At 50.0% G+C, this 24,732-nt stretch overlaps 1 protein-coding gene across 1 annotated transcript; it reads left to right on the forward strand.

Annotated features, from left to right (window-relative positions):
• Positions 1 to 520: 520 nt before the first annotated feature.
• DSTYK (dual serine/threonine and tyrosine protein kinase) lies at positions 521 to 24,384 on the forward strand. Its single transcript, XM_041470524.1, has 12 exons — positions 521 to 860; positions 8,207 to 8,916; positions 9,326 to 9,977; positions 11,133 to 11,407; positions 13,818 to 13,994; positions 15,848 to 15,977; positions 16,652 to 16,808; positions 17,779 to 17,911; positions 18,947 to 19,060; positions 20,068 to 20,182; positions 20,988 to 21,122; positions 22,908 to 24,384. Exons 1-12 carry the CDS (start codon positions 629 to 631, stop codon positions 23,093 to 23,095), a joined length of 3,018 nt encoding a protein of 1,005 aa, XP_041326458.1. The 5' UTR covers positions 521 to 628; the 3' UTR covers positions 23,096 to 24,384.
• The last annotated feature ends 348 nt before the right edge of the window (positions 24,385 to 24,732 follow it).

Here is a 24,732-nt window from a genome sequence, read left to right on the forward strand (position 1 = left end):
GGCTCCGCGCCGCGGCGGCTCCGCGCCCGCCGCCGGCACCGGCATCGCCGCCGCCGCCGCGCCTGAGGGACAGCGCCGCCGGCCAATGGCGACGCGAGGGAGGGGGAACCTCGCGCGGTGATTGGGGAAGCGCGTTCGGAGGGCGGTGCTGGCGGGAGGGATTGACCAATGAAGGCGCGCGGAGGGCGGGGCCGCCGCTGGTGATTCGCGGAGGCGGAGCGGAGCTGGAGACGGGCGCGCCGCCTCCTGCCGAGCCGCTCCGCGCAGCGCGGGATGGGGGAACAGCGGGCGGCGTCTGAGCTCCCCCTTTTGCTTCCCCTGTTCAAATACGTCATTTCATGGCCGTTCTCTCTTTTTGGCGTGCTTTTTCTCCTCCTCCGCGGGAGTGCGCAGAGGCCGCGGAGAGAGGTCGGCGGCCGGGCTTCGAGAGACCACAAGTTCCATGAGCCTTTGCGGCAAAACAGACTACAACTCCCGGCGTTGCCCTGCGGGTCGGGAAAACGAGCTGCATTAAGGGGTCGGGAGGAGAGGAAATCCTCGGGGAGGTTCCTCCCCGAACGGCGGCAGCCTGGCAGGGCCCGAGAGCTGCCCGCGGTGGGGAGGGGATAGCGGGGCGGACCCGGAGGACATGGAGGGCGAGGAGGCCCCGTCATGGCGGGGTCCCGGCGGGGCCGTGCGGGAGCTCTGCCGCTCCTTCGGCCACTACAACCGGCACCTGGCGCGGCTGCAGCACAACCTGCGAGAGACCAAGAGGTTCTTCCGCGACGTCAAGTTCTCCCAGGGACATCCCTTCGCCTCGGCGCCTGCCGGTGACGGCCCCCGCCCCGCCTGGGATGGGGATGGGGGTCCCGGGGACGGCGGTGAGAGACGGGCGGGGTGTGAGGGTGACGGGTCGGGAAAACGAGCTGCATTAAAAAGTAAATAAACTACATCTCCCAGCGTGCCTCGCGCGCGGGGTGCGCCGGGCCTCCTCCCCCTTTGCCCTGCGGCGCGCCGACAAACGTTCCGCGCACACGCAGCGCGGCCGGTGGAGGCGCTTCCCCTCGGGAGAAGGCGGCGGCCGCGGGTGTGAGGGCGAGGGGTCTGGGCGGGTAAAGGGGAAACTTCTGCGGGTGAGGGGTCTCTGGGGGGCTTGTGAGGGGTCTCTGGGGGCTTGCGAGGGTTGCGGTGCGGAGTGAAGCGTCCAGCTTGAGGGAGCTGTCATGGGGGTTACAGGGCTGGGGGTGCCTGGAGGGCGGGAGAGGCTCTGTGGGGTGAAGGGAGGAGGGCAGGGGGTGACTGAGGGTGGGTGTGAGGAAAATGTTCTTGTCGCAAATGGTGCTGGGCACTGCCCAGGCTCCCCAGGGAATGGGGACAGCTCCAGGAGCGTTTGGACAGCGCTGCAGGGATGCTCGGGGTGGGATTTTGGGGTGTCTGTGCAGGGCCAGGAGCTGCAGCCACCATCCCTGTGGGTCCCTGCCATGGATTTCTGATGGGGACCCTCTCCCCCTGACCCCCACGGGAGAGGAGGGGAGGGGGCTGGGAAGAGGCAGCCCCTGCAAGGGGGTGGGATGAGGGGCTGGCATTCCCCGTTTGTCCCGGAATTCCGTGTGGGAATTGTGGCCTCAGCGGGGGCTCTGTGCTCATCTGCTGCTGTTGACAAACAGAGCTGAGGGTGGCACCTCTGCTGCCAAGGGCAGCACTTGGTGTTTCCATGAGACTGCCTCGTGAGAGGGGCTCGGTGTGACGTGACACGTCCATAAAGGTCTTCTTCATTCATCCCCAAAAGGCTCCTGAGTCATCTCTCGTGGCCCCTTCTCCGGGATTCTTGTCCAGGATTTTTGGACCTGCTCACCTTGCACTCCAAATCCTGGTTTCGTGTTCAAAGTGTTGAGTTTTTCTGGCTGTGTATATATATAAAAAAAAAAAAAATGGTTTTGGGCTGATTTGGGGTTCATTTTCCCGAGTTGTGGCTGGAAAGGTTTTGGGAATACCTCGGGATTTTGGGGAGTGGCTGCTGCCCCTCTCACCAGGCTGGGTGGGGAGGGAGATTTTGGGAAGGAGCAGAGCCAGGTGAGCCTGTGATGTTTGGAATTTGGGATTGTTGTGCCTGGAGAAGAGGAGGATTTGGGGTGACCTGACGAGAAAAGCTGGAATATTTCCAATATTTCCAAGGGATGGAGTGCCAGCACACAGGGAATGGCACTGCCAGAGGGCAGGGAGAGATGGGATTTTGGGAATAAATCCTTCCCTGGGAGGGGCTGGGATGGAATTCCCAGGGAATCTGTGGCTTCTCCATCCCTGGGAATGTCCCAGGCCAGGTTGGACTTTGGGATAAAATGGAAAAAATAGGAAAAAAATTGATCAAGTGGTACCCTGGGATAGTGGGAGGTGTCCCTGCCCATGGCACTGGATGATCCCACCCAACCCATTCCAGCATTCCCTGGGCTGCTTTGGGTGGGATATTGGGAATAAATCCCTCCCTGGAATTCCCAGAGAATCTGTGGCTGCCCCTGGATCCCTAAGAGTGTCCAAGGTCAAGTTTGGTAGTGGATAAAAAATGGATTAAAAGTGAAAAAAGAAAGATATAAAAATAAATAAAATATAGATTAAAATACAGCTAAACTGTGGATAAAAATATGGCTAAAAATTTGATTAAATGCAATCTGGGATAGTGGGAGGTGTCCCTGCCCATGGGATTGGATGATCTCTTCCAACCCAACCCATTCCAGGATTCCCTGGGCTGCTTTGGGTAGGATATTGGGAATAAATCCCACCCTGGGAGGGGCTGGGATGGAATTCCCAGGGAATTCATGGCTGTTCAAACCATGTTCAAACCAGGATGGTGGAAATCCTCCTTTTTCCCCTGGGGAGGTTTTTAGGTGTCAGGAGGTTTAAGGAGCTCAATTTTCCTTGACTTTTCCCCAAAATCTGCCCCTCAGGTGGTACCAAAGTAGGGGAATTTCACCCAAGGGCTTGTGCAGGGTCAGTTTTGTGCAGCACAGAGGGAGCTGGGGGGGAAAACCAACCTGGAAAATAAACGTGGATGTCGTGGAAGCCAAAGCAGCGTGGAGGGTTTGCTTTTGGGGCACCTGCAGGACGGATTGTGACAGCACAGGGAGGGAAATTCCCTTTGGATCAGCTCCCAGACACAACCAGGGCTGAGTATCTGCTGAGTATCTGCTGAGTAGGAGCCCCTGAGCCCCCCAGGTGAGCTCAAGGAGACAGTAAATCCTTTCATTTCCCACTTTCCCTGCTTGGAGGGTGACACAGCTCCCGTCACTGCGAGGTTTTGCTGCTCTGAGGTTACTCCCAGGTTACTCCTGGTAGCAGAACTGAGCTGGATCCAGGGGCAGCCACTGTTTGTGAGGGAAGGGAAAGTTGTGTTTGCTCTGCCTGCCTTTCCCAGGGAGTCAGCAAAATCCTGGCTCTTCCCTAGAGCTCCCTCTCCTCGCTCCAGGCAGGCTGGGAATTTGGGGATCCTTTCATTCCAACCCAAAAATCCCCCCAGAAAGTCACTGGGGTGCAGCAGCTGAACTGGAATTATTGAATCCTCCCCAAAAAATCACTGGGGTACAGCAGCTGAACTGGAATTACTGAATTCCCCAAAAAATCACTGGGGTGCAGCAGCTGAACTGGAATTACTGAATTCTCTCCCCAAAAAATCGCTGGGGTGCAGCAGCTGAACTGGAATGATTGAAGGATTATTTGTGAGGACGTACAAATAGAATCCTGGGATGGTGTTCCAGGAATTGCCTATTGGGAATTTCCTCCAATCCTCAGGCTTTTGGGTTCTTGGGGAGGTTTAAAAACAAAAGCTGAGTTAGGGATTTGCAGCATAAAATGGGTAAAGGTATGAAAAAAAAGATCAAATTGTTTTGTGCTCATTGGGGTTGTTTTCTTTGTGCCTGTAATGATTGGAACAATCTGACCTGGAAACCTGAGGGTCTGGAGGTTTCTTTTGCCTTATTTTAGGAATTTTTGGAGGAAATCCCCAGAGTTTTGGGCAGCAAGTGGGGGTTCCATTAATGGTGTGTGCTGGGGCTCAGCTTCCAGAAATAAATGTATTTTTTAGGGAGTTATCCAGAGGGTTTGGAGGTGTTTTTGTGTTGATCTCTGCTGGCTCTGAGGGGTTTATCCTGTTCAAATGTGAGCTCTGCTGATATCAGTGTGATCCTGTGAGGATTAGGGCTCCTTTTGGGGGTAAAAAGTTGGATTTAAGAGCAGTGGAGAGGTGGTTGGGATGGGATTTGTGTCATAACTCCTCAGGCTGATGAAAGGATTTCCCAAGGAGCTTCAGAGGATGGAATTTGGCTCTGCAGCCTTTGGAGCTGCTGAAATCAGAATTAATTGGATTTGTTTTCTCCTGGAATCAACACCTCTGTGCTGATATGGAACTAAAAGTGGATTTATTTAGAATTCCAGACTGGTTTAAGGACCTTAAACCCCATCCAGTCCCACACGTTCCAGGGTGCTCCAAGCTGGTTTTGGACACCTCAATTGATACAAATGTGTTGAGATTAAATCTCGTGGTGGTCAAAGCCTGCTGGAAGTCAAAACCAGCAGCTCAGAAATGGCCAGAATCCTTGGAAAAACCCTCAATATTGGCAAAAACAGAGTCTGGAAAACGGAATAAAGGCAAGCGAGACCATCAAAGTGCAGGAAAAGGGATGAATCAATGCTTGGAGCTTCCACAGATTCCATAAGTCCGAGCTGAGGTTGTTCTGCTGAGCTTTGAGTGGATTTGGAGAGGAGTCCTGGTGAGAGCCGCCCTTGTTCCACGGACAGGCCTCCTTTCATCCCGGGAATTCATGGGATGTGTGCCCCGGGGCTGGTCACATGGCCCGGCAGGGACCGAGCCGGGATGGAATTGGGATGGAGCCGGGTGGGGCTGGGATGGAACTGGGATGGAATTGGGATGAGGCTGGAATGGGGCTGGGATGGAATTGGGGTGGAGCCAGGGTGGATCTGGGATGGGGCCTGGATGGAATTGGGATGGAGCCGGGATGGAATTGGGATGGAACCAGGGTGGGGCCAGGATGGAGCTTGGATGGAGCAGGGGTTGGAATTGGGGTGGAGCCAGGGTGGATCTGGGATGGGGCTGGGGTGGAATTGGGATGGAGCTGGGATGGAGCCAGGGTGGAGCTCCAGCCCCCGGATCTGCTCAGGAATGTGGCTGCATCCCTCAAAAGTGGGAAGCTCTGATCCCACTTTTTGTTGAGTCCCTTCCACCCTGGATCTGTGTCCATGCTGACCACGGGGTGTGGAATCACAGGGAAGGTGTTTTAACCTCAGATCCTGGAGGAAAGATGGATTTGGGAGGACCTTGGGAAAGGTGTTTTAACCCTAAATCCTGGAGAAGAGAATGGATTTGGGAGGACCCCGGGAAAGGTGTTTGAACCTCAGATCCTGTAGGAAAGATGGATTTGGCAGGACTTTGGAGCAGTTTCCCAATAGCCAAAGGAGCTCCAAGAAGGCTGGAAAGGGAAATTTTCATCTGGATAAGAGGAATGAGGGAAGGTTTAGATGGGATATAGGAAGAAATTCCTCTCTGTGAGGGTGGGGAGGGGCTGGGATGGAATTCCCAGAGAATCCATGGCTGTTCCATCCCTGGGAGTGTCCAAAGCCTGGGCCACTGAAGGTGTCCGTGAATGACAGAGGAACAGGATCAGCTTTAAGGTCCAACCCAAACCATCCCAGCATTCTCCATCCATAGAAATAATCCTTCAATAATTTTGTTTAAGCTGCTGTATCCCTGTGATTTTTCGGAGGTATTTTTGCTGGATTTAAGGATCCACCAATTCTGAGCCTTCCTGGAGGGAGGAGAGGGAGCTCTGCTGCCTCTTTAGCCTCCAGAAGCCTCAGCAGAGAAAAGGCTCTGCCTCTGCAGCCCTCCCTGAATTGCTGTTTTCATGCTCCAGAGCCTGAATCCCAGGAGAAGCTCCAAGCAATGTCCCCAGATCAAAGCCATCCTACGGATGAAGGCTCAAATGTGCAATTTGTGGGATTTTCCCAGATCTTTATCTTTTGTGAGCTCCTGGTCAGCTTCCAGCCCTCTGGTCACTTGATGTGGCTCTTGAAAGGCTTGTTTGGAAAGCAATCTCAAAAATCACATTTCAAGGAGAGATTCCTCTCTTCAGCCATTCCCAAACTCGGGGTTTGGGCATTTTTGCAGCATAAAATAGAAAAAAAATCAAATTGTTTTCTGCTCATTGGAGTTGTTTTCTTTGTGCCTGTAATGATTGGAACAATCTGACCTGGAAACCTGAGGGTCTGGAGGTTTCTTTTGCCTTATTTTAGGAATTTTTGGAGGAAATCCCCAGAGTTTTGGGCAGCAAGTGGGGGTTCCATTAATGGTGTGTGCTGGGGCTCAGCTTCCAGAAATAAATGTATTTTTTAGGGAGTTATCCAGAATTGGGGTTCTGTGGGGCAGAGGTGCAGTGCTGAGCCACAAAGAGGGTTTTTCCTTAGTTTTGGCGTGGAAAAACTCCTCCAAAATCCTATTTCCAGCTGGAAGATTTGAGGGGAAGGCAAACCTTGGGCAGGGTTTTAAAGAAGCTTTAAACCAATCTAAGACTACACAAAGTGCTCCCAATTTGGCTGATTTTAATTAAACTGGAGTGATTAAGCTGTCAGAGTGAGGAGAGGGATGTGTTGTAGGATCTCTTTAATGGGGTTTGGAGTGTGAGTAGGATCCTAGTGGAGGATCTTGTTTTCCTGACAATTTGGGCTGCCAGGACATGACTCATGAAAAAAAAAAAAAGAATTTTAACAGCAATTTTTAAACAGGATTTTTAACCCTGTAAAATCCCTTCCAGTATCAGAGCAATCCTAGTGCTTTGTACCTCTCAAATTGGGCATTTTTTAGGGACTGGTGGCTCCATTTCCCATTTAATTTCATTCCTGGGCCGCGTGCTGTGGAATTTTTGTGTTCCTGATGAGGGATTTGTTTGTGTTTTTGGGGCTGTCAGAGTCATTCTGCTGCTGTGCACGAGGGTAACGCTGAATTTAGCTCCTGTCAAAGCTGGTTTTGGACTTTTTAAAAAAGAAAACAGGAGCTAAACTCAGCCCTGAGCGTGCATTGGCACAGCCAGGTGATGTTTGTGGGGTGGGAGGGAGGTTTGTGGAGTCTGGGGGAAGTTTGTGGGGTGTGAGGGCCATTTGTGGGGTGTGAGGGAGGTTTGTGGGGTGTGAGGGCCATTTGTGGGGTGTGAGGGCCGTTCTTGGGGTCTGAGTGACATTTGTAGGGTGTGAGCGAGGTTTGTGGACACTGAGGGAGGTTTGTGGGGTCTGGGTGAGGTTTGTAGTGTCTGGGGGCAGTTTGTGGGCTCTGAGGGAGGTTTGTGGGCTCTGAGGGCCGTTTGTGGGGTCTGAGGGAGGTTTGTGGGCTCTGAGGGAGGTTTGTGGGATCTGGGAGAAGTTTGTGGGCTCTGAGGGCCATTTGTGGGGTCTGAGTGATGTTTGTAGGGTGTGAGGGAGGTTTGTGGGCTCTGAGGGAGGTTTGTGGGGTCTGAGGGCAGTTTGTGGGTTCTGAGGGAGGTTTGTGGGGTGTGAGGGAAGTTTGTGAGCTCTGAGGGAGGTTTGTGGGATCTGGGAGAAGTTTGTGGGCTCTGAGGGCCATTTGTGGGGTCTGAGTGATGTTTGTAGGGTGGGAGCAACATTTGTAGGGTGTGAGGGCCATTTGTGGGCTCTGAGAGAGGCTTGTAGGCTCTGAGGGCTGTTTGTGGGTTCTGAATGAAGTTTGTAGGATCTGAGCAACATTTGTGGGGTGTGAGGGCCGTTTGTGGGCTCTGAGAGAGGTTTGTAGAGTGTGAGGGAGGTTTGTGGGCTCTGAGGGAGGTTTGTGGGCTCTGAGGGAGTTTTGTGGGCTCTGAGGGAGTTTTGTGGGCTCTGAGGGAGGTTTGTGGGTTCTGAGGGAGGTTTTTGGGTCTGAGGCCTGTTTGTGGGCTCTGAGGGAACCTTGTGGGCTCTCAGGGAACTTTGTGGGCTCTGAGGCTGTTCCAGAACCTTCTGGCTGGCAGCAAAGTGCCTTCCCTGGGGCTCATCCCTTCCTTGCTGGAATTCTGTGGTCCTATAACAATAATAAATTAATTCTTTTCCTGCCATCACCCTGCCATGGCACAGCAGGAACTCCCCCATCCAGCAGCTGCTCTGGGCGTTCCCCTGGGCTGTGGGGCTGCAATGTCCCATTTTTAGGGCCCACCCCTGAGCCCTGTCCCCGTTTCAGGCCCCAGCCCCGTCTCGTTCCCGCGGCACGAGGAGGAGCAGCTGCAGCGCTCGGTGAGCTGGAGGCCATGCCTGCTGATCCTGGGCCAGAACTGCCGCGCCAAGGGCCGCCTGCTGAACACGCTGCTGGGCCAGGAGCTGCTGCCCACCCCTGGGACTGGCACCAAGGAGCTGCTGCCCACGGCTGGCACCACAGAGCTGCTGCCCACCCCTGGGACTGGTACCAAGGAGCTGCTGCCCAGCCCTGGCGCTGGCACCAAGGAGCTGCTGCCTGCTGCTGGGGCTGTCACCGAGGAACTGCTGCCCACCCCTGGGGCTGTCACCAAGGATCTGCTGCCTGGTGCTGGCACTGCAGAGCTGCTGCCCACCCTTGGGACTGGCACTGAGGAGCTGCTGCCCGGGACTGGCACCGAGGAGCTGCTGCCCACCCCTGGGGCTGGCACGGGCACCGAGGAGCTGCTGCCCACCCCTGGGACTGGCACGGGCACCGAGGAGCGCTGCCGGCGCCGCCGAGTGCGCTTCACGCATGGGGCGCGGCCGCGGCTGAGCCTGGCGCTGCCCGGGCAGTACGAGCTGGTGCAGGCGCTGGTGGCACACAGCGGGCACTGGGACACCATCCCCGAGCAGGACCTGCAGGTGCCCGGGGACGCCGAGGATCCTGCGCAGAGGGTGGCCGAGCTGGAGGTGGTGCTGCCCTGCGCGCTGCTCAAGGTGAGGGTGGCACCGTGCCTGGCACTGCCCCGGTGCCTGGGAGCTTGGGGTGGCACTGCCACTGTCATGGTCTGTGGGGAGCTTGGGGTGGCACTGCCACTGTCATGGTCTGTGGGGAGCTTGGGGTGGCACTGCCACTGTCATGGTCTGTGGGGAGCTTGGGGTGGCACTGCCACTGTCCTGTTCAATAAATTCCCCTGCTGGCTCTTTCCTGGGACACTTGTCCTAAGTTTTGTCCTAAAACTGCAAGGATTTGGTCCAAATAAGGAATTTGGAGTTAGGGATCAGCCTTGCAGGTGAGACTCCAGATCTGCTTTGAAGAATTCCAGTTTTTTGCTGTGAACGACTCCCAGGGCATTTTTCCATGGCAAAAGCCTCTCCAAACCTCCTCCATTTTTCTTTTTCCCAGGAAGTGGATATCGTGGTGGCTCCATGCCGAAGCTTCCAGTCAGCTGAGGCCACCCTGGCCGAGTTTGTGAACCAGGTGCTGCCCGTTGTCACCTTCGCCATCAGCGAGCCCCAGCTGTCCCCATCGGACCAGGCAGAACTTCGGGAAATCAAACAAAAGTTCTCCCTCCCCATCTTCTTCCTGCGAATCCCCGAGGCCAGCAGCGAGCTGAGCTCTCCCAAAACCCCCACCAAGGACAAATCCCCGCTGCACCTGCAGCTGCTGGATCTGGAATACCTGAGCCCCTCCAGCCCCTGCGGCTGCGGCGTTCCCGGCTCCTCCATGCTGGTGGAGCAGCTGGAGAAGCTGCGGCTGCTGAGCTCCTTCTCCAGGCAGGTGCTGCAGCAGCACCTGGTGGAGGCAGCCACGAGGCTGAGCGAGGTTCACGGGCGCTGCCTCAACATCTTCATCAACCAGGCCTTCGACATGCAGCGGGACCTGCAGATCACCCCGAAAAGGTTGGAGTACACGCGCAGGAAGGAGAACGAGCTCTACGAGTCGCTGATGGGCATCGCCAACCGCAAGCAGGAGGAGATGAAGGAGATGATCGTGGACACCCTGGGCAATATGAAGGAGGAGCTGCTGGAGGATGCTGCCAGCATGGAGTTCCGAGGTGGGAGCCAGCTGGAGGGTTTGGGGTGCTGGGGGGAAGGGAGTTGGGAAGAAATGCAAAATTGGCACAGCAGTTTGGTGGGATTCCAGCCTGCAATTCCCAGATGGTCACAGAGCCCTAAACACAAATCGAGGATCAGGCAGATCCTGCCCACAATAATTCCATTAATTCAGTGAGACTCCAACCTGCAATTCCCGGGTGGTCCCAGAATGCTGAACATGAATCAAAATCAGGGATCAGGCAGATCCTGACCACAACAATTCATGGATTCGGTGAGACTCCGGCCTGCAATTCCCAGATGGTCACAGGACCCCAAACGAGGATGAAAATCAGGGATCAGGCGGATCCTGACCATGATAATTCCAGGAATTCAGTGAGACTCCAGCCTGCAATTCCCAGGTGGTCTCAGAATGCTGAGCATTAATCAAAATCTGGCATTGGGCTGATCATGACCACGATGATTGATGGATTCAGTGAGACTCCAACCTGCAGTTCCTGGATGGTCACAGAGCCCCAAACGAGGATGAAAATCAGGGATCAGACAGATCCTGACCACAATAATTCCACTAATTCAGTGGGATTCCAATCTGCAATTCCCAGATGATCCCAGAACCCTAACCAGGAATTAAAATCTGGGATCAGGCAGATCCTGACCACAATAATTCCATGAATTCAGTGAGACTCCAACCTGCAGTTCCTGGATGGTCACAGAACCCCAAACACAGATGAAAATCAGGGGTCAGGCAAAATCCATTTTTTGGTAGAATCTGTTGGAAGAAGTGATAATGGTCTTGAATAAAATAATTATGCATGAAATGGTCATAATCGTCAGTAAAATCATTAATAATCTTAGATAAAGTAATTAATAATCTTTGATAAAATAATGATGATAATCTTGGATAAAATAATGATAATAATATTGGACATAATGATCATAAGAAATCTTGGATAAAATTATAAATCTTGGATAAAATAATAATTAATAATCTTGAATAAAATGATCATAATCTTGTCTAAAACAATAATAATGCAATTCTGGCATCATTGGGAAGAACGTTATTTTAAAACAACATCAGCATCAGCATGTGCACTCCTCAGGAATGTTCTCCCAACAATCCCAGATCTCCAGGATGATTTTTCCTCCTTTCCCTGCAGACATCATCATTCCCGAGAGCGGCGAGCCCGTCAGCTCCAAGGACATCAAGCGCTGCATCCAGCAGATCCAGGAGCTGATCATCTCCAGGCTGAACCAGGCTGTGGCCAACAAACTGATCAGCTCCGTGGATTACCTGAGGGAGAGCTTCGTGGGCACCCTGGAGCGCTGCCTCAAGAGCCTGGAGGAGTCCTGGGAGGGCTCCGTGCACCCGCCCCGGGGGCTGGAGAAACCCCGGGAGGGCTCCGTGCACATCACCAGCAACTATCTCAAACAGGTGGGGGTCGGGTGTGGAACTGAATTTGGGTGAAGTGCTCAAATTACGGCCAGGAGATAACACAGTGAATCAGTGATCTCATAAACCTGTATAAAGTAGTCAAATTATGGTCTCACAATACCTAAAAACTCTGGAGAAACCCAGGGATGGATCCGTGCACATCACCAGCAACTATCTCAAACAGGTGGGGGTCGGGTGTGGAACTGAATTTGGGTGAAATGCTCAAATTACGGCCAGGAGATAACACAGTGAATCAGTTATCTCACAATAGTGTATAAAATAATCAAATTACGGCCATGGAACACACATGAGATAACACAGTAAATCAGTGATCTCATAAACCTGTATAAAGTAGTCAAATTATGGTCTCACAATACCTAAAAACTCTGGAGAAACCCCGGGATGGATCCGTGCACATCACCAGCAGCTATCTCAAACAGGTGGGGATCGGGGTGTGGATCTGCCATGGCCCTCAATTTATGTAAAATAGTTAAATTACAGCATTAAAACACACATGAGATAACACAGTAAATCAATTATCTCATAAACCTTTATAAAATAATCAAATTATGGCCATAAAACAGCTAAAATCTCTGGGGAAACCCCAGGATGGCTCCATGCACATCACCAGCAACTATCTCAAACAGGTGGGGATTGAGGCATGGTCCTGAATTTGGGTGAAATGGTCAAATTACAGCATTAAAACACACATGAGGTAACACAGTAAATCAATTAGCTCCCAAATCTGTATAAAATAATCAATTTACAGCACAAAAACGCACATGAGGTAATACAATCAATCAATTATCTCCTAAACATGTATAAAATAATCAAATTATGGCCATGGAACACACGTGAGATAATGCAGTAAATCAATTATCTCATAAACATGTATAAAATAATCAAATTAAGGCCATAAAAACACCTAAAAACTCTGGAGAAACCCAGGGAGGGCTCCATGCACATCACCAGCAGCTATCTCAGACAGGTGGGCATTGTGGTGGTGGATCTGCCATGGTCCCAAATTTGGGTGAAATGGTCAAATTATGGCCATGAGATAACACAGTAAATCAATTAGTTCCTAAGTCTGTATTAAAAAATCAAATTATGGCCATAAATCACACATGAGATAGCACACAGTAAATCAATTATCTCATAACCATGTATAAAATAATCAAATTACAGCCTAGAACCACCCATGAAACAACAAAATAAACCAATGTGAAATAACACAATGAATCAATTATCTCATAAACTTGTATAAGATAATCAAATTAAGGCCTAAAAGTGCCTGGAAGTGCCCAAGGATGGAGATTGGAGCAGCCTGAGGTGGTGGAATGGGATAAAATTTAAAATCTTTTCCAGTCCAAACCATTCTGGGAATTCCAGGATTATCATTCCACAATATTGGTGGAAAAATCAGGGAGAGCTGTTCCCAAATTGGTGAAATTTCCTGAGCCAAGGTGTGGAAATTCCACATGTTGGAATCAGCACTTCCTGTAATTAGTGGGTAATTAAATTGCTCTGCCTCACCCTTCATTAGAAACCACAGAATTCCAGAGTGGATCCCTCTCCCAGGAAGGGAGGAGGAGGAATCTGGAGTTTGTTCCCACTCTGAGCTGGGATTGTTTGAGGAAAGGTTTTGTTCTTACTCATCCATCTGAGGAGGGAATAAAGTTCAAGCTCAGAGGAGGGATTTCAGGAGGAAATTTAGGAAAATATTTTTTACTGGAAGAGTGATGAAGTTGTGGAATGGGAGGTGGTGGAGTCACCATCCCTGGATGTGTTTAAAAAAAGATTGGATGTGGCACTGTGTGTCTTGGATTGGGGTTGATTTTTGGGACGAGGGCCTTGATTGGAGTTGATTTTTGGGATTGGGGCCTTAGATTGGGAGCTGATTTTTTGAATTGGGGCCTTGATTGGGGTTGATTTTTGGGATTGGGGCCTTGGACTGGGGCTGATTTTTGGGATTTGTGCCTTGGATTGGGACTGATTCCAGAGATTGGTGCCTTGGACTGGGGGCTGATTTTTGGGATTGGGGTCTTGGATTTGGGGCTGATTGCAGAGATTTGTGCCTTGCACTGGGGGCTGATTGCAGGAATTTTTGCCTTGGGTTGAGGGCTGATTCTTGGGATTGGGGCCTTGGGTTGGGGGCTGATTTTTGGGATTTGTGTCTTGGATTTGGGACTGATTCCAGGGATTCATGCCTTGGATTGGGGGCTAATTTTTGGAATTTGTGCCTTGGATTGGTGCTGATTGCAGAGATTTGTGCCATGGATTGGGGCTTATTCCAGGGATTGGTGCCATGGATTTGGGCTGATTTTTGGGCTTTAATTGAAGCGTTAGGGCTGGGTTGAACTCGATGATCTCAAAGCTCTCTTCCAGCCTGGTGATTCCGTGATTTTCCCAGATAATCCAGCGGATCACGTGGGTCAGCCCCCCGGCCATCACCAGCGACTGGAAGAGGAAGGTGGCCCAGGACGCCATCGAGAGCCTCAGCGCCTCCAAGCTGGCCAAGAGCATCTGCAGCCAGTTCCGCACGCGCCTCAACAGCTCCCACGAGGCCTTCGCCGCCTCCCTGCGCCAGGTCAGGGCTCGGGGCTGGGGGAAATGGGGGGTTTGAACTGCAAAAACACCAAAAATCTGCCCTGGAGCTTGGGGCTGGGGAGGGAATGTGGGGTTTGAACTGCAAAAACATCAAAAGTCTGCCCTGGAGCTCAGGGCTGGGGGGGAAATGTGGGGTTTGAACTGCAAAAACTGCCCTGGAGCTCGGGGTTGGGGGGGAAATGTGGGGTTTGAACTGCAAAATCTGCCCTGGAGCTCGGGGCTGGAGGGGAATGTGGGGTTTGAACTGCAAAAACACCAAAAATCTGCCCTGGAGCTTGGGGCTGGGGAGGGAATGTGGGGTTTGAACTGCAAAAACATCAAAAGTCTGCCCTGGAGCTCAGGGCTGGGGGGGAAATGTGGGGTTTGAACTGCAAAAACTGCCCTGGAGCTCGGGGTTGGGGATGGGATGTGGGGTTTGAACTGCAAAAACTACCCTGGGGCTGGGGGGAAAATGTGGGGTTTGAACTGTGAAAACACCAAAATTTGCCCAGGAGCTCAGGGTTGGGGATGGGAACTGGAGTTTTAACTGCAAAAGCAGCAATTTGTGCTCTTAGCGCAGCTGATGTGAACCGTAATTTGAGGTTTTGTTTTTAAACCAGACTTGTGAAGAGCCTAAAACCTCCCTAAACTCCAGCTGTGCATGCATTACATGTATAAAACATCCATAAACAATTTGTTAAGTATAGAACATCCCTGAACAATTGATTAAATGTATAAAACATCCCTAAGCAATTGATTAAATGCATAAAACGTGGTAAACAATTGATTAAATGTATATTTAATGTTTATATGTTTATATAATATTTAATATATATTTAATGTTTAAATGTAATTTAATATTTATGGATGTTTTATAGAAATATATGTAAATATGCATAGATATATATAGATATAACATATATGTATATCTTAATCTATATATATCTAAATCTATATCTACCTAAATCTATATATCTATCTAAATCTATATATATATATCTAAATCTGTATATATATTTATCTAAATCAGTATATATATTTATCTAAATCTGTATATGTCTATCTAAATCTATATATCTATCTAAATCTATATATTTATCTAAATCTGTATATATATTTATCTAAATCTGTGTATACCTATTTAAATCTCTATATCTATCTAAATCTATATATCTATCTAAACCTAGATATATTCTAGATCTATAAATATCTATCTATCTAAATCTATATGTATCTCTAAGTCTATATATCTATCTCAATCTGTATATCTATCTAAAGCTATATAAATCTATCTAAATCAATATATTTATCTAAATCTGTATATATATTTATTCTATCTAAATCTATATATCTATCTAAACCTAGATATATTCTAAATCTATAAATATCTATCTAAATCTATATGTATCTCTAAGTCTATATATCTATCTCAATCTATATATCTATCTAAAGCTATATAAATCTATCTAAATCTATATATTTATCTAAATCTGTATATATATTTATCTAAATCTGTGTATACCTATTTAAATCTCTATATCTATCTAAATCTATATATCTATCTAAACCTAGATATATTCTAGATCTATAAATATCTATCTATCTAAATCTATATGTATCTCTAAGTCTATATATCTATCTCAATCTGTATATCTATCTAAAGCTATATAAATCTATCTAAATCAATATATATAATCTCAAAAAAAAAGGTATCTATATCGAAATCTATCTGTCTATCTAAATCTGTATGTCTCTGTCTAAGCACCCATCTGTCTGTGTGTGTAAATGGTGTTTGTGAGCTGTGTGAGCCGTTGCCAGCCCCGCGTGTCCCATGAGGCTGTGCTGTCCCTGCAGCTGGAGGACGGCCACTCGGGCCGGCTGGAGAGGACCGAGGACCTGTGGCTGCGCGTCAGGAAGGAGCACGCGCCGCGGCTGGCCCGGCTCTCCCTGGAGAGCAGATCCCTGCAGGACGTGCTGCTGCACGGTCAGCTGCCTCTGGGAGGGGAACCTGCTGGGAATGGGACCCTGCTGGGAATGGTCACTGCTGGGAGTGGGATCCTGCTGGGAATGGTCACTGCTGGGAGTGGGATCCTGCTGGGAGTGGGATCCTGCTGGGAGTGGGATCCTGCTGGGAATGGGTCACTGCTGGGAGTGGGTCACTGCTGGGAGTGGGTCACTGCTGGGAGTGGGAACCTGCTGGAATGGGAACCTGCTGGGAAGGGTCACTGCTAGGAAGGATCACTGCTGGGAGTGGGTTCCTTCTGGGAATGGCTCACTGCTGGCCGTGGTCACTGCTGGGAAGGGCTTCCTGCTCCCCCTCCTCCCCAGGCAGCAGCAGAGGGGAGGGAGTTTGGATTTTCATTCCATTTTCCAGCCAGGTTTCAACTGGCACCTCCAAATTCCTTGCCTGGCCTGGGACACTCCCTGAGCTGCCAGGCTGGGAATGTGCAGGAGGGAAAAACGTGGGTTGGGGGCTGATTTTTGGGATTTGTGCCGTGGGTTGGGGCTGATTTTTGGGATTTGTGCCATGGGTTGGGGCTGATTTTTGGGATTTGTGCCATAGGTTGGGGCTGTTTTTTGGGATTTGTGCCATGGGGCTGTTTTTTGGGATTTGTCACTTTGGATTGGGCGCTGATTTTTGGGATTGTTGCCTTGCAGGGAAGCCCAAGCTGGGCAGGGAGCTGGGCCGAGGCCAGTACGGGGTGGTGTACCTGTGTGACAGCTGGGGGGGACACTTCCCCTGCGCCCTCAAATCCGTGGTCCCTCCGGATGAGAAGCACTGGAACGACCTGGCACTGGAATTTCACTACATGAGGTCTGTGTGCTGAGTGCTTCCCCCATTCCACAGGGATCTGGTTGATTTCCCAGGGTCATTCAGGCTGGAAAAGCCCCCCAGCCTGTGGCTGATGTCCCCTTTGTCACCCAGCCCAGAGCTCAGAGTGCCACACCCAGGTTTGCTGCAGGAATCTGGGATTGGAGCTCCTGGAATGCTCAGCCAGGGATGCTCCTTCCTGCCTTAATCTGATTCCCTGCCTGTGCTGTCCAAATTCAGAGGAAATTTGAGTTTACAGACCATAATAACCAGCAATTCTCCTCCCCTGATTCCTGGTGGTGAATCCCCTCTCTTTTCCCACTCCTTGTCCTGCCTGAATCCCCAAAAAATCTGCAGTGCAGAGAGCAGCTGGTTTGCAGTAAACAGCTGCAGGCACAGCCAGCTGAGAGAAGAATGGGATTTTTTGTGACTCTAACCTTTAAAAAGGCTTTTTTTTTTTTGAGTTTAATTGGCTCAGACAGCTGAGGATTGTGCTGCTCTGAGCTGTGCTGGGAATTTTTGTTAAATCTGCAGCTCTGGGGCTTCTTCCCTTGGCCTGGGCTAGAGACTGGGGACAAAAATGACCCAAATTTTGTGTGCTGAATCTGCTCCAGGTCCCTGCAGGGACTCAGGGGCCAAAAATTATCCCAATTTTTTTGTGCTAAATCTGTTCCAGGTCCTGCAAGAACTCAGGGGGCAAAAATTATCCCAATTTTTTGTGCTGAATCTTCTGCAGGTCCCTGCAGGGACTCTGGGGCTTCTTCCCTTGGTCTGGGCTGGAGAACAGGGCCAAAAATGACCCAAAATTCCTGTGCTGAATCAGCTCCAGGTTCCCTGCAGGGACTCAGGGGCAAAAAATGACCCAAATTTTGTGTGCTGAACCTTCTGCAGAGATTTTGGGACTTCTTCCCTTGGCCTGGCCTGGAGGTTGGGATAAAAATGACCCAAATTTTGTGTGCTGACCCCTCTGCAGGTCCCTGCAGTCCCACGAGAGGCTGGTGCACCTGCACGGCTCCGTCATTGATTATGGCTATGGAGGAGGCTCCAGCATTGCTGTGCTGCTGATCATGGAGAGGCTGCACAGGGACCTCTACACGGGGCTGAAGGTGCCAAATTCTCTTATTCAGTATTTATTTTGTTTTTATTTTATCCCTGGAAGTGCCAGGACAGAGCTTGGAGCAACCTGGTTTGGTGGGAAGTGTCCCCCTGCCCATGGGATGAGTTTTAATCTCCTTTCCAACCCAAAAGTGATTCTCTAATGAAAAATTCCCCATTAATCCATAAAACAAAGCTGGAATTACTCAATTTTAGTAAAGAAGAGCAGGCCAAAGTAACTTCTAGGTATAAAATCTGAGTTTTCCCCTCAGGCTAAAGCTGGTTTAGTGGGAATGGTCCCTGTCCATGGGATGATTTTTATTCTCTTTCCCAACCCAAAGCTGATTCTCTAATTAAAAAAAAAAAAAACAACCTTAATCTGTAAAACAAAGCTGGAATTATTAAATTTTCAGAGTTTTGGTAAAGAAGAGCAGGCCAAAGTAACTTTTAGGACTAAAATCTGAGTTTTTCCCCTCAGACTAAACCTGGTTTAGTGGGAAGTGTCCCCCTACCCATGGGATGAGTTTTAATCTCTCTTGCAAATCAAAATGGATTCTCTAATTAAAAATTCCCCTTTAATCTGTAAAACAAAGCTGGAATTGCTCCATTTTAGCAAAAAAGAACAGGCCAATGTAACTTTTAGGCATAAAATCTGAGTTTTTCCTCTCAGACTTAACCTGGTTTAGTGGGAAGTGTTCCTGCCCATGGGATGAGTTTTAATCTCCCAACCCCCAAACTGATTCTCTAATTAAAAATTCCCCATTAATCTGAGAAATAAAGCTAGAATTACTCAATTTTAGCAAAGAGGAACAGGCCAAAGTAACTTTTAGGCATAAAATCTGAGTTTTCCCCTCAGACTAAACCTAGTTTAGTGGGAATGGTCCTTGCCCATAGGATGAATTTTAATCTCCTTTCCAACCCAAAACTGATTCTCTAATTAAAAATTCCCCATTAATCTGTAAAACAAAGCTGGAATTGCTGAATTTTGGTAAAGCAGAGCAGGCCAAAGCAACATTTAGCACTAAAATCCACGTTTTTCCCCTCAGGCTGGGCTGGAGCTGGAGCCACGGTTGCAGATTGCGTTGGACGTGGTGGAAGGGATCCGGTACCTGCACAGCCAGGGCTTGGTGCACAGGGATATCAAACTCAAAAACGTCCTGGTGAGGAAAATCCCTGCCTCTGCCTCATCCCAGAGCCTTTTTCGTGGGAAAAAACAAGCTTGAAGTGAGGCAGTAAATTTCTCCACGTGGGATATTTTAAGCTGTGCTGATGTCAGCCACAGGGAGGTTTTGCTGCCTCCTTTCCTGGCTGGAATTCTGGGGCAAAGGGAGCAGGAGCCCCTCACACAGGGCACCATTTAATGCTGGCCAGGGGTTTATATTTATTTAATTATGTACAAAATCACCAACAGGCCCCTGGCTGGGTGATAATTGGCATTGACTCCATGGTTCACAGAAGGCTGATCAATAATCATCTTCATTAAGAAACCCATTGCTTTTGTAGACAAAAATGTAGTTAGGATACAGCTGGACCTCACTGGTCCTCCAATCCAAGCACCATCTCCACTGGCTAATTAAGAAACCACACTTTGGTAAACAAATCTCCATTTTACACATTTTACGTGTTCACAACAACAGGTGCAGCAAGTTAAAATAAGAATTGTTTCTCATTCTTTTCTCTGATCTTCAGCTGAACTTTCTGCACAGATTTTGGGGCTTCTTCCCATGGCCTGAGCTGGAGAACAGGGCCAAAAATGACCCAAATTTTCTGTACTGAACCTTCTGCAGAGATTTTGGGGCTTCTTCCCTTGGCCTGAGCTGGAGAACAGGGCCAAAAATGACCCAAATATTCTCTGCTGAATATTCTGCCAGTCCCTGCAGGGACTCAGGGGCCAAAAATGACCCAAATTTTCTGTGCTGAACCTTCTGCAGAGGAAGGACAGTGCCTGGCACAGCTGTGTGTTGCTCTCTGTGACCAGACAGCTGCTGCCACAGAACATCTCAAGCTGTTTAGTTTCCAGCATCAGTCTCATTTCATGGTGATGACAATAACCAGAAAAAAATGTATTAAAATTTAGTTTTTTTCGCAAAACCAGCACAATATCAAAAATCAATATTTTATGGGAGAAACGGAGTCCTCACCTGCCTGCCTGTGGCTTTTTCCCCAGCTGGACAAAAAGAACAGGGCCAAAATCACAGATTTGGGGTTCTGCAAACCCGAGGCGATGATGTCTGGCAGCATCGTGGGCACCCCCATCCACATGGCTCCCGAGCTCTTCACAGGTAGGATCCCCCTGATCCCTGCTCTGCCTGGAATTCTGAAGCAATTCCTTGGAATTCATCTCTCAGTCGCTCCTGAGAGCATTCCAACCCCAGGCAATTCCCTGCTTTCCATGCGTGCCCTGGATTTTTCCTGTGTTTGAAGTGCCACTCTTGACAGAGGATAATGGGGTTGGTCAGCTCTGCTGAGGTAATTAACGCCCTTGCAATTAGAAAGGCAAATTATCATTAGGAGGAAGCTGGAAATCCTTGGATTTCATAGGGAAATACTCCAGGAAGGATTCCCTGGAAGGAATTCCCAAGCTGGTCCTACCTTGGAGTGAGTTTGGATTCTCAGGGAATTCTGGCAGCTGCTCCGAGGGTTTTTCCTGAGTTTTGGAGCCACTTGGAAGTTCCAATCCCACTTATCCCAATCCTTTTGGTCTGCCAGAGCTGCTCCTGCTTGGATAAGGTTGGGCTCCAATGGAAGCATCTCTGTTGGTGTGGATTTAGGGGATATCTGGGATATTTCTGGGATGAGAGGCTGATGTTTGGCTGTGACAGAGCTGAGCCTCACAGGTGTTGGTGTTAAAAACACACCTGAGCTCAGTTTGGAATTCCTGGTACAGCTTAAATTTATAAATCCAGGGAATTGGAGCAGCTTAGCCTTGATCCCAGCTCCTGCTGCCTTCCTGGGTTTCACACAAGTTTTGCCTTCCTGCTGTGAAATTGAGGTTCAGGTGTGGGGAAGTGGGAGCCTGGAATCACCTCTCAGCCTGCCCAGCTCCCAGGGATTTTCCCCTGCTGATCCCACCTTTTTTTTTCCCAGGGAAATACGACAATTCCGTGGATGTTTATGCCTTTGGGATCCTGTTCTGGTACCTCTGCTCGGGCCATGTGAAGTTACCTGAGGCTTTTGAGAGGTGTGCCAGCAAAGATCACCTGTGGAACAACGTCAGGAGAGGTACCTGGCCTTGGCTCAGCTCTGAAACGCCTGGGGGGGTGGGAAAATCCGGTTTTGTTCTGGTGGTGGAGAGGTGAAAGGTAAAAATCCCAGAATCCCTGAAGTTGGAAAAGATTTCTGGGATGGAGTCCAAGCAGTCCCTCCCTGGGAGGGGCTGGGATGGAATTCCCAGAGGAGCTGTGGCTGCTCCATCCCTGGGAGTGTCCCAGGCTTGGTTGGACAGTGGATAAAGTGAATAAAATGGATAAAATAGGACAAAAATGATCAAAAGGCACCCTGGGATGGGGGGAGGTGTCCCTGCCCATGGCACTGGGTGATCCCTTCAAACCCAACCCATTCCAGGATTCCATTAAAAAATCCCAATTTCAGGACTCCTGGCTCATTCCCAGCTTGCAAATTCCCACAGGATCCGTGGCTGCCCCATCTCTAGAAATGCCCTAGGCCAGGTTGGAGAGTGGATAAGAAGGATAAAATGGATAAAAAGGATAAAATGGATAAAAATGATAAAATAGGACAAAAATGATCAAAAGGCACCCTGGGATGGGGGGAGGTGTCCCTGCCCATGGCACTGGGTGATCCCTTCAAACCCAACCCATTCCAGGATTCCATTAAAAAATCCCAATTTCAGGACTCCTGGCTCATTCCCAGCTTGCAAATTCCCACAGGATCCGTGGCTGCCCCATCTCTAGAAATGCCCTAGGCCAGGTTGGAGAGTGGATAAGAAGGATAAAATGGATAAAAAGGATAAAATGGATAAAAATGATAAAATGGCAGCATGGGATGGTGGGAGGTGTCCCTGCCCATGGGGTTGGATGATCCCTCCCAACCCAACCCATTCCAGCATTCCCTGGGCTGGTTTGAATGGGATATTGGGAATAAATCCTTCCCTGGGAGGGGCTGGGATGGAATTCCCAGAGAATCCATGGCTGCCTCACCCTTAGCAGTGCCCCAGGCCAGGTTGGAGCAGCCTGGGATAGAGAAAAGAGTGGATCTCCTGATCCCTTCCAACCCAAATATTCCAGGATTCCCTGTGCTGGTTTGGATGGGGTATTGGGAATAAATCCTTCCCTGAAATTCCCAGAGAATCCATGGCTGCTCCTGGATCCCTGGGAGTGTCCCAGGCCAGGCTGGAGCAGCCTGGGATGGGGAAGGTCCCTGCCCATGGAATGGGATGAGCTCAAGGTCCCTCCCAGCCCAGCACAGCCCAGTGTTCCAGTCCATGATTCCATGGATTTGGCCACCCTCTGGAAGTGTGCACCAGTGCCCTCAGCCTTGGCAGCACTGCTGGAATGTGCCCCTTTCCCAGGAGCTCCAGACCCCACCCAGCCCCTCCACCTGCTTTCCTTGGGAATTCCTGGCATTCCAGGTGATCCTGGAATCAGGATCCTGTGATCCTGGTTGGTGATCGCAACCCCTCCACCTGTTTTCCTTGGATGTGAGTGCCAGGCAGGGCTTTCTCTGGAAATTCCTGACATTCCTGGAATTCCTGTGCCACCCAACCCCTCCAGCTGCTTTCCTTGGAAATTCCTGGCATTCCTGGAGATCCCAGTGTGCCACCCAACCCCTCCAGGTGCTTTCCTTGGATGTGAGCAGGGCTTTCCTTGGAAATTCCTGGTGATCCCCTGTGCCACCCAACCCCTCCACTTGCTTTCCTTGGAAATTCCTGGCATTCCTGGTGATGCCCTGTGCCCCCCAACCCCTCCACCTGCTTTCCCTGGATGTTGGCATGGATCAGGGCTTTCCCTGGAAGCCCTGGCGTTCCCGGTGATCCCGCTGTGTTTCCAGGGGTGCGTCCGGAGCGGCTCCCGGTGTTTGACGAGGAATGCTGGCAGCTGATGGAAGCCTGCTGGGACGGGGACTCCTCCCAGCGGCCTCTCCTGGGAATCGTGCAGCCCATGCTCCAGGGAATCATGGACAGGCTCTGCCGGGCCGCCTCCGAGCATCCCAACAAAGGCCTGGATGACTCCACCTGAGCGGGAGCTGCGGCAGGATTCGGGAATTGCGGCGGGATTTTGGCAGTTCCAGCCCCGCCTCTGCCGTGGAGCTGCGAGCCAGCCCCGAGGGGGGACAGGGAGGAGCTCAGGGGGTGACAGCTCCATCCCAATCCCTGTTATCCCTGTGGAATTGTATGGGACAGGGGGGTGACAGCTCCATCCCAATCCCACCCTGTTATCCCTATGGAATTTTGTGGGACAGGGGGGTGACAGCTCCATCCCAATCCCTGTTATCCCTATGGAATTGTATGGGACAGGGGGGTGACAGCTCCATCCCAATCCCTGTTCTCCCTATGGAATTGAGGGATGGAAAACCCAAACCCTTCGGGCTCACGGGGGGGCTTTACCAAACCCACCCCAAACCTTGGGATGGGAAAATCCCTTCCCAAAACCCCAGGAGAACCATCCTGCTCCTCCCTCTGCCGCTGGCAGCAATTCCAGAGCGCTTGGAGAGGAAGGAAAAGGCACCAAACTTTAGGATAAGGAAGTGTTGGGAAGCTCCAAGGAGCTGGAAATGTTTACATGGACAGGAGCAAAGCTTCCGTGTTTTTTTCTATGGGGACTTGGAAAACCCCACCTGGATAAGCTATTGATCCCTAATCCCACCTTTTCCTCCTCTTTTTCCCCTCTCCTTTGCTTCCTTCAATTTCTTGGAATGGCTGGAGAAACCTTCCCTTGCTTCCACGCTGCATTCCTCAGAGGTTCAGCTTTGTAGCAGCACAAAAAGTCCTTCAAATGATTGATTTTTCCATGGGGGAAAGTGCCAAAATTCCTTTAAAATCAGGATTTGGGGCTTGGAATTCATGGGATTGTCGTGGCAGTTTTACATTGGGCTGAGTTTGCACAGGAATATTTTTAAAAAATGAGGATTTTCCAGCTGTTTTTTTCCAAGTTGGATGGGAAGAAAGATCCTTCCTTCTTCCCCTCACTTTCACTCCAGGGCTGGAATTTGTTTGGAAAGAATAAAAAAAAAATGGGGATAGGGGAGAGTGGGATCCTGGGCAAGGTTCTTTCCCAAATTCCTGGAAATCCCAGTTTGCTTCCTGCATTTTTGGGGTGGAATTGGGCTGATCTGGAGCAGGAAACGCCCCTGGGTGGCTCCGTGAGGAACTGAGGAGTTGGGAATTCTCCCTGGAGTTCCCAGGGAAGGTGGAATTCCTTGGCTGAAATTCCAGCTGCCCCTGGCCGAGGATGGCTTTAGTGGGAATCTTTTCCTTTCTTTGTGCAATAAAATGGATTCAGGAGCTTTTTATGGAGGAAAAAAAAAAAAAAAAGGTTTTTTTGTTTCTTTTCTGCAGATGGAGGAAAAAAAAAAAAAAAAAAAAGCTTTTTTTGTTTCTTTTCTGCACCCGTGGGGGATGTGCTGGAATTCCCAGCGGGATGGGGATGGATCCAACCCCTCCTGCCATTCCAGAGTGGGAATTTAATGGATCCAACCCCTCCTGCCATTCCAGAGTGGGAATTTAATGGATCCAACCCCTCCTGCCATTCCAGAGTTAGTTGTTTATGGATCCAACCCCTCCTACCATTCCAGAGTGAGTTTTTTATGGATCCAACCCCTCCTACCATTCCAGAGTGAGTTTTTTATGGATCCAATTCCTGTTCTGGCATTCCAG

Source organism: Pyrgilauda ruficollis, unplaced genomic scaffold (assembly GCF_017590135.1).
Source record: "Pyrgilauda ruficollis isolate IOZ18807 unplaced genomic scaffold, ASM1759013v1 scaffold247, whole genome shotgun sequence".
NCBI lineage: Eukaryota > Metazoa > Chordata > Aves > Passeriformes > Passeridae > Pyrgilauda > Pyrgilauda ruficollis.

Coding starts and splice junctions, on each gene's coding strand:
- DSTYK (XM_041470524.1), top strand. CDS start 629: ATGGAGGGCGAGGAGGCCCCGTCATGGCGGGGTCCCGGCGGGGCCGTG. Junction 13,995..15,847: donor TCGCCGCCTCCCTGCGCCAG/GTCAGGGCTCGG, acceptor CTGTCCCTGCAG/CTGGAGGACGGCCACTCGGG. Junction 20,183..20,987: donor GGCTCCCGAGCTCTTCACAG/GTAGGATCCCCC, acceptor TTTTTTTCCCAG/GGAAATACGACAATTCCGTG.